General features: G+C 36.7%; 1 protein-coding gene across 4 annotated transcripts in view; it reads left to right on the plus strand.

Annotated features, from left to right (window-relative positions):
* CDH8 (cadherin 8) overlaps positions 1-7,318 on the plus strand; it is a 324,252-nt gene extending 316,934 nt beyond the window's left edge. For all 4 annotated transcript variants that reach the window (XM_019755067.3, XM_074314784.2, XM_019755057.3 and 1 more), the window contains 2 exons: positions 1,995-2,246; positions 3,638-7,318. In XM_019755067.3, the coding sequence (XP_019610626.2) occupies positions 1,995-2,246; positions 3,638-4,131 (746 nt within the window). In that variant the 3' untranslated portion in view covers positions 4,132-7,318. The remainder of the gene's footprint in view (positions 1-1,994; positions 2,247-3,637) is intronic.
* Positions 7,319-9,524: the final 2,206 nt, after the last annotated feature.

Below are 9,524 nucleotides of genomic sequence, written 5' to 3' on the forward strand. Positions count from 1 at the left end.
TTGTTATCAGTATATATTGAGTATTACAATTTTAATACAGTTTTTTCTTTTCTTAAATTGTATATACATTTTCTTAGCACCTTCTATTTATATGCGTATGAGTTTAATGTGAGACCCACCGACGCTTTGCTAAGTAATAAAGGAGATAGCTTTCTTCTGTAAGCGTAATATTACTGCTGCACTTTCTAAATTATCATTATGGATTGTTTTAAAGAGAGACTATGCAAAGATAGTTTCTCACATAAATAACGTCAACCGCAAAAAGAAAAAAGCCTCATTGTAATTTTATTAATTGCATCTTGAAGAACAATTCCCATCTTCTGTTTTGAACTATGGTGTATGAAATCATCCACAAATGTTCCTTGCACTAATTAACTGTACTCAAGCTTGTCACACACTTTCCGAAAATACAACACGGCTATATAGTCTGTATCTGTTTTGAGGTAATGTTCTCATGCTTTTAGCTTAGTGGTATTTCCTTCTAGGTCATGGAAATAAAGATTACTTGATCATTTCATATATCACTCTTTAACTCCGTTAGAGACTTCTTTTCACTCTTCAAATTACTAAATAAGAAAGTACAAAAGGAAGAAATTGAGAAAAAAAAATCTTAACTCAGTCTGAGTGTTTTGTTTTTGTTTGATTTTTCTGTCTGACTGCTTACCACTAGTAAGTCATTATAGGTTCACTTAAATCTTAAACAAAGCAAAATATAATTTATACAGCTATTTTTAGGGATTTTTTTGTTGTTGAAATTTTGGTATAGTACTATTTGTTACAGAAGATTATACACATTTACTTGAAGTCATTTGAGGAGAATATCTGTTCATGTATTCGTATATTCTGGAAGCTAGTAGGACACCGGTGATGAGGAATTGGACAACAGTGGTTTAGAATCCCTGTATATTATGCAACAAGGAGGTAGCCAAGTGTTCTGGGGTCTGCAAACTTGCCAGTATTTGAAAAAGCCCCACTGAAATAATCATTGTGCCCCCAAAATATTGCACACACTTACCAAAATTATGTTTACTTACTTCTGACTGGAAAACCATTATGAGATAGTCAGTGTTCCCATTTTGATTAGATGTATGTCTTTCATTAATCAAAATGAGGAACTAGATTAATAATACATCCAGTATGACTATAGTTCGTGAGATAGAGATGAAAGACAACAAAAAAATCATTTTGGAGGTGAAATTTTGAGACCATAGGGCTTACATGGGATCAATCACTTCTCACTGAGCAGTTTTGCTTTGAACTAATTATGCCCTTAAACATTGCTTAAATTCTGTAAGTGTTGCTTCAGATAGCCAATATGTGTCTCCACATAATTAGTTGTGCAAAATGGAACACTGGCTCCTGTGATTTCTCATTTTATTCTTATTTGTATAACCACTACAGGTATTCTCTACAAAATTCTAATATGTGTGTCATATCTCCTCCAATTGACAGTAAATGGGAGTTTTGTTAAATCTTAGTATAAATGCTCCAGGGCATAAATGACTTTTTAGGTACCCGTGGGAGTCAATGAAGTGCATGGTTTTGTGCCTTATTGTCATGCAGTCTGTCTTTTAATACAGAGCTTCTCAAACATGCCTTTCAAATGTGATGAAGTTCTGTCCAGCCAATTTAGCATTATCAGGATAAGTGAAAGAAAAGTAAACTTATTTATGGGGACTTGGAATAATTTGTGTCTTCTGAAAGGACATTTGAAAATTTTTTTTTTTTATGGAAGACATCTTTTACATTTACAAGATGATGATAAAACTCTATTAGTTTATCCTGGGGCCTGATTCACAGGACATGTCAGTGTGTGGATGTTTTGGTTCATGCCAATTGGGAAAATGGGAAGAGGGGAACAGCGAGGGGCTGAATGGTTTGGTGGAGTTGGGATTATCTTGAGGTTCGTAGAGGATTTATGAACTAGAAAAACAGTGTTGTTTGGACAGCCATTTTGAAACAATGCAAACGATTGTAATTTTCACGTTTTCCAGATAATTCCCTCAGCATTTTAGCAAAGCATAATGGATTCAACCGCCAGAAGCAAGAAGTCTACCTTTTGCCAATCGTAATCAGTGACAGCGGGAACCCTCCTCTGAGCAGCACTAGCACCCTGACCATCCGGGTCTGTGGCTGTAGCAGCGATGGAGTTGTCCAGTCTTGTAATGTTGAAGCTTATGTCCTTCCGATTGGACTCAGCATGGGCGCCTTAATTGCCATATTAGCTTGCATCGTTTTGCTGCTAGGTATGTATTTCCTTCATAGCCTAATGGTCACCATTTTTCTGGTTTATAAATGACTGTAAGGACAGCAAACGTGACCTAGTGAGGTCCCAGCATTCTTTGGGGGAAGAGAAACTTCCTTGTATTTCTCCAAGCTTTGAGGTCACTAAGAGGAGATGAAGAGGAAAAGGGTGTGATAGTAAATGTCCAATTAGAGAGGACTATTCCATGCCTTTTTCTATCCCATCACTAGTGGAGGAGGGGAACAGACGAAGTACATGGTGATGGAAGTGGGGATGGGCCTTTATGTCGTTATAACAGCATCTATTACAAAGACCTCCAAAGCTGATGCACACCAGTTGGCAGCAATAAGGGCCTCCGGTATGTCCAAAATACTCTTTCATCTAAACAATGTAGAGATTGGGTTGTGAGTCCATCCAATTACAGAGTGGCGAGATAAAAAGAAAAACAAACAAGCAAACAAAAAATCCATTTTCTTCAAAATTACTTTGTCTTCCTTAGATATTTTTCTTGACATGGAAATCAAACGAAAATGAAAATTGCAAATTAAGGAAAGGTTTTTATAACTTTTCCATTAAAAAATCCAATTATAAAAATGAGATTCGATGGTAGAAAGCTACGCAAAAGGAAAGTTAAGACTTGTCCTGCTTAAATAAAGGTTATGTCAGGTACTACCTTCCCTGTTACATGTGTCCATCTGACTCAGTGCCCTAGATTGAACATCATTTCCTGATATAGTTTATCCCATTAGCCCAAGTTTGAGTTGGCAGAACTGGCTGGGTGGGTACATGTTCCTCTCCTTTCCCTCACCTTCAGGCCTATCTTCCCAGGTAGAAGAGTTCCAGCCTTCACACAAGACAAGAAGTTACCCATGCAGATTTGACATTTATCTTGACATATCACTTCATCTATGCATGCATATTATTTGATGGGAGAGCCTTGAATAACTGATAAAACACAAAATATACTAGATACGATCCCTTCTGCCCCTTTCCTTTATAGATCAGGGGTATGGAACCAAAGGATATTAAATGGCTCTCCCAAGATACACAGAAAGTTAGTTATGCTACCCGCCCTGTTTTCTATTTTTGTGCCATTCACTCTGGAGCTTATAACAGGAGTCAATGAAGCTTTCACAATGAATAGATGCAAACGTATTCTTTTATTCCAGCTTCATCACCATTTAATAAACAGAAGCAACCTGGAAAAATAGTCGCTATAAACGCAGTGCGCCTTCTTCAGAGAGGTGTTGACTTCCTTCCCCAGTCAATGTTATTAAAGCTATGAGCTCACACATTTTTAAATCATGCCCCTTTGTCTTAAAATACATGGCGTGTTGCTCACGACAGGGTATGCAACTTGGGCTCATTGTCATTTCATGCTTTTCTCTACAGTCATCGTGGTGCTGTTTGTAACTCTGCGGCGACATAAAAACGAGCCATTAATTATCAAAGACGATGAGGACGTCCGAGAAAACATCATTCGCTACGATGACGAAGGAGGAGGCGAGGAAGACACAGAGGCGTTTGACATTGCAACTTTACAGAACCCAGACGGAATTAATGGTTTTTTACCCCGGAAGGATATTAAACCGGATTTGCAGTTTATGCCCAGGCAGGGGCTCGCTCCAGTCCCGAACGGTGTGGACGTGGACGAATTTATAAACGTGCGGCTCCACGAGGCCGATAATGACCCCGCAGCACCACCCTATGACTCCATCCAGATTTATGGCTACGAAGGCCGGGGCTCAGTGGCCGGGTCCCTGAGCTCTTTAGAGTCCTCCACGTCAGACTCAGATCAGAATTTTGACTACCTCAGTGACTGGGGTCCCCGCTTTAAGAGACTGGGCGAACTTTACTCTGTTGGTGAAAGTGACAAAGAAACTTGACAGTGGATTATAAGTAAATCAATGGAACCAAGCATTCTGTAATATTCTAGGGTCACTCCCCTTAGATACAACCAATGTGGCTGTTTGTTTTAGAGGCAAGTCTAGCACCAATCATCTATCAACTCAACTACATTTTAATGTTGAACCAAAAAGAAAAAAAAAAAAAGAAAATAATAAAAAATATATATTAGGAGGTTACAAATCTTGTGGAGTGTGAATTACAGTATGTGGAGTGTCTAGAAATCTTTGGATATTTGCTATTTACCACCACAGACAAAGATTGGGATCCTGGCTAATCTTTAGACAAATGGTTTAAAAAGAGGAAAAAAAAAAATCAAAATCAAAAAGGTGCTTTCTTAGAAAAATGGACCCGCAAGGAATTTGCTGCTGATATGTATGTTCTGCAAGGATTTTTATAAATGCAAATGGTTTTTTTCCCCTTCACCAATAAGGATCCCGCCACAAATGATAAAGCAATACTTGGTCGGCTGTACATTCTGACTTTTTGGAGTTTTGGGAGGCCTCCTAGATATATGGTACGGTGACCACACATTGTACATAACTGTTGGCCCCACTCATCAGAGACTGACTAGCATCTTTAAATATTGTGTCGAGCCTTAAAATATTCACATGTTCGTAATCCATTCCAGGGTGGGGATTGCCAAATCAGTGGTGGGAGGAGAGAAATCCCATTAAACAGGCTTGTTTTTTGGATGCAGGATTACTCGTTCCCTCCACTTCATCTTCTTTCACAAGGACACAAAGATAAACTATATCACATAGTGGACTACACGAGAAACAGATGGTTTTATTGCTAGCGCGTGAATTTATTTGTTTAATTCTCGAAATAAATATTTTATTGATGTCCATTAATGCTTTTATTTATTAAGGTTGGTAATTCTAGATTAAGGGACTATATGGAAAAAAACTAAATTATATCCATTAATAATCCTTTAGATTGTTTTATATAAATATATATATATACACAATGAATGTTTAATACATGTACATTTTGATGAGATGAGTATGGCAGGCAATATTATCAAAAGGGGAGCAAATAGTCTCTTTAGATTAGACAGTGTTATTGTGACTGGTGATGGCAGGAACAGCATTTTCCCAGAGAAACTTTTGGACTGTTTTCTATTTTGTTCATAACCCTAGTATTTGGTGTTTTTACTACAAGCACAAACATCTGAAAATATATTGACTCATGTGAATATTTAAACTCTAGACTTTTAGATACCTACATAATGCCCTGCCCAACAAAGATGCTTCACGTTGCCCCCACTGTTTGAGAGCAGGAACTGATTTGTACATAATTTTACCGCTTCTGTTTTTAGCACTTCTCTCCCTGATTTTCATGGTGATGCACAGAACGTCTTAGACTCCAAAAGAGAACAGCACTAGAAGATGTGAGCGTACTCAATTTGTAATGCAAACCTGCCATTTAGGAGTAGAAAATGTATGATAAAACTCAAGTACTACATGCAGATCATTTTAATTTTCTACTTTGCTTTAATGCAATATTGTTTATTTACTCCATTTATTGTATTCAGAGAAACTCCTGTATTGTTTCCTACTTTGTGAAATATATTTTTATAAATACCTTGGTTGTCATCATTTTTTCTTTTCCAATCAGATTAAGACCTATGAACAGAGTCATCAAGTCTATTGAAAATGCTAGAATGTCCACTAAATTATTGCAAGGATCCCTTCTCTTTTAAGAGTCTTTGTTAGAAAGAACCAGAGAAGAGAAAAGGCTTGGCGATGCTCACACAGCAAGACACCAACAGGGACATTAAAGGAACATAGTGTGTATAAAGGCTAGTCCAGCTGTGTCACTTGGGTCTTCCTGGAAGCAGACACTGAAACAGAATTAGGAGTAAAAGGTAAAAGAGAGAAAGCAGGATTGATCAGGGAAAGCCTTCAGACAGGGATGGACATCTAAAAACTTGTCAAAGTAAAGAGATTAGAAAGCAGAATTTGGCAAGAGAGTCTTGGACTGCAATACAGACCTGGAAAAAATCTGCCAGCAAAATAGGGGGTTCTGGGTGAAAGATGGCCTGTGAGAAGAGTCTTACATTGGTCAAAAGTAAGCTGTAGTTCCTCTGCCATCTCAGGCATTGGCTTGGGCTGCCTGAGAAGAACATGACGTTGTCTAGGAAGGCATCAACTTCTAAAGGCTGCCTCTATGTGATGGAAACAAAAGGTTTAAATATTATACTTAGAATTTACAGCTATCCAGTGACTTAACTGAATCCTTACTGAATTTTTGTTACCTGAGAATAGTTCATTTGTCCTTTGTGCTTATAACTATGGCTATTGAATGCTTGTTCTTGAGTTCAAAGTGATTACCCAGAGCAACTTTAAAATACACCAGGACTTGGCACAGTGCCTGAAACAGATACTTGGTGAATGTAGATTATTAATAGTAGTTGTCATAGTAATCAATAGTAATATTCCAACTATCTTACACATTCAAAATAAGGTGAGATTATTACTCTACTTATCTCTAGCATACCAGACTCATTTCTACTATATTTCTCAATGAAGTGCCATGGATTACAGATATATATATACAAGTCTAAAAAAATATGCTATTTTTCAGTAATGTAGAATCCATGTCCTTCAATCTTGAAAATCTATGGGATAATCTCTATACAGTGTTTTGCATAGGAAGGAGATGATGTCTAGTATACCAGTTGCCCAAATCTTACCTCAAAATTCATTTTACTCAGGAAGAGAAAATGGAAGTGGAAATCTCTTGCTGATTTTCTTTGCCACCACCATGCTAGCACTTTGTGCTTAAAAATCCATTTAAGGTTTTATAATATAGAATCAAGTAAATCACATCATGTTCATACAGTAGCAGGGCTGAACCATACTTTTAGAGTACACTGAATTTAAACAAACATATGACGAAACACACACACACCTTGACTTAAATACTTTGTACTTTAAACAATAGACTTGCCAGGACTTCCTTCACCAAAATAGGTCACTGGGGTTCCCAAACTTTTAGGATTTTAGTAGCTCATGTTCAACTCTTAAATAGTACATATTTCTAACTTTATCAAAGTCACTATTTTTGTCTCTGTACATTGTTTTCTATTGCAGCAATATTGACATGTCTTAAATATACATGTGTGGATATTTTTCAAATAAAATGCTATTCAGTCCACAGGCATTTTGATGTGTCTGTAGGTATTTACTATGTCCCAAGCATTAGTCCTTTTCCATTCTCGAAACTTATCCCTGCCCAAGAGTTCTCTGGTACATGGAGATGAAACACTGAGTTGGAGCCAAGTGAGACAAAATTATCTCCCTCTGCCTACCTCACAATTTAAGGTTCCTGTCTGGGGAACTGATGCATCCCTGGGAAATTGCACATCACACGGGATCAATTCAACCTCTACCCTGTCCACTATTTGATCAAATCAAGTCACAAAAACGTGTCTTAAACATCCACATGTATACTCTAGACTATTGCAGCCATTTTTTATAATAATTTTTAATGAGTACAGTTATTTTAAGAGTTAATATAATGGGGTAGTTAAAATATGCTAGAAATTAAATTCAAGGGTTAACCTTTGCCATATAGGATTGTGATTTCTAGGATATGAACTTTACAATGAAAATGTTTTGGGAAAAAAGTGTGGGTGAGTGTTTTTGTGCATATAAACTAAAATAAAACTTTGACTCACTGGCATCGTCGGTGAAACAAGAATGCTTAGAAAGAGCCAAATGTGTCTTTGGGAGTTTGTTTAATCAGATGCTTAAAGTAAGAGAAGTGCTTCCATGAGACTTGGAAATCTCCTAGGAGCAGCCAGAGTCCACACTGAGACGCAGAGATCTGAGTTGTGCTGTAGTTTGAAGAAGGGAAGCGGGTGCTGAGAGCTAAGTAGCCAATTACTCTTTATAGCCCCATAAGAACTAGAGGCAAGTAGGCCCTTCCAACACGTTGTATTATGCGATCACTGGCTTTGCAGGGAATCTCACGAATGTATAACCTTCTGATTGTCTTTTTGATTGAAAGTTCCATCTGAGATCAGGGCAGTGCAACCTGTAATAAGATTTCAAAAAAATCCCATCACTGGCACTGTAGGAAAGGCTGAGCATGACGGAAATCTCATCATTGTCAGTCAAAAAGATAAGGTAACAGTGGGCATCACTCTAAAAGCTATATAAATGCACAACTTAAACATGAATATCAACACTGAAAAGAAAAAATATATAGGTATACACATGCATATCTATTTATACACATAAACACATATACCCAATTAAGTTACCTGGGATTCATTTATATTTATGTTTTGTCTCTCAATCTCACACACTACCAAAAATCTGGAATGGTAGGTTTTTTTGTTTTGTTTTTTTCTGACTCTAACCTTGAATTTGAAAGATGTTGAATTGAGAATAAAGGATTTTAAATGCAGCTTTCTATTTGAGAACAAAATAACAGCTCATGATATCTGGGATTAGAGTTAAATGTATCACATTGTGAAGCTGGACTACATTTTTTTTTATGTTACTGTGTTTTTGTGGAGAAAACAGCCACAGAATGTGTTTTGCAAGAAGTAGTTCTCAACTTATTTTTTCCTGATTTCCAGTATTGTTTTACTTGCTATACAAAGTTTCTTTGAAAAGTTAGTCAGTTGGCCAGTATTGCATATATTGTCATTATAGTTATTTCTCTTTATGGTGATTGGAGAAGACAGAAATACTATCATTAAAACAGACATTTATTTTTATTATTTTCTTCTTAGTCAACACAATTTATATGTCACACAGTAGACTTTTTTTTTTTTTGTACATGAATATACTCCTGCTATTAAAGATATTTTAGTGCTAGTATTATTTGACCCAATCGTGTTATGGGGTCATGCAATTTAAAATTCTCCTGACTTGATGGATTATCTAAAAGGAAAGAATTGTGTCTCCTACATATATTGAGCACTAACCAGCTCAACAATTAGGCTATAGAGTTGATATGGAAAGATGAAATGAAATGGCATCTCCAAGCTTACTACTTTTATTTATATAATGGAGCTAATGAATCTCATTTCAACTAACTGTTAAACATTCTTTGTTGATGGTCTTGTAAATAGTGTTTAAGTCTAGGCTTAAACTTCGGTTGGTCTGACATGAAAGACCCATGACTTTCAAATAAACAATATTCTTCGTAATCGTAATGTGAGACTTGTAATGTTAAGAAATAGAAATGAAGTCATCTCCTGCGACATGAAAGAATTGAGGAGGAAGTAACTGACGTTAAGTGGGAAGACTCAAGAAGGCTTAACGGAGAAGTCTTCAAAAAGATGGGAACTGAAGAATAGGTGCCATAGAAATCATAGCTTTCCAAGCACCCAAAACTAAGAGAGGGGAATTAT

Source organism: Rhinolophus sinicus, chromosome 8 (genome assembly GCF_057876585.1).
Source record: "Rhinolophus sinicus isolate RSI-liver-muscle chromosome 8, RSI-T2T, whole genome shotgun sequence".
NCBI lineage: Eukaryota > Metazoa > Chordata > Mammalia > Chiroptera > Rhinolophidae > Rhinolophus > Rhinolophus sinicus.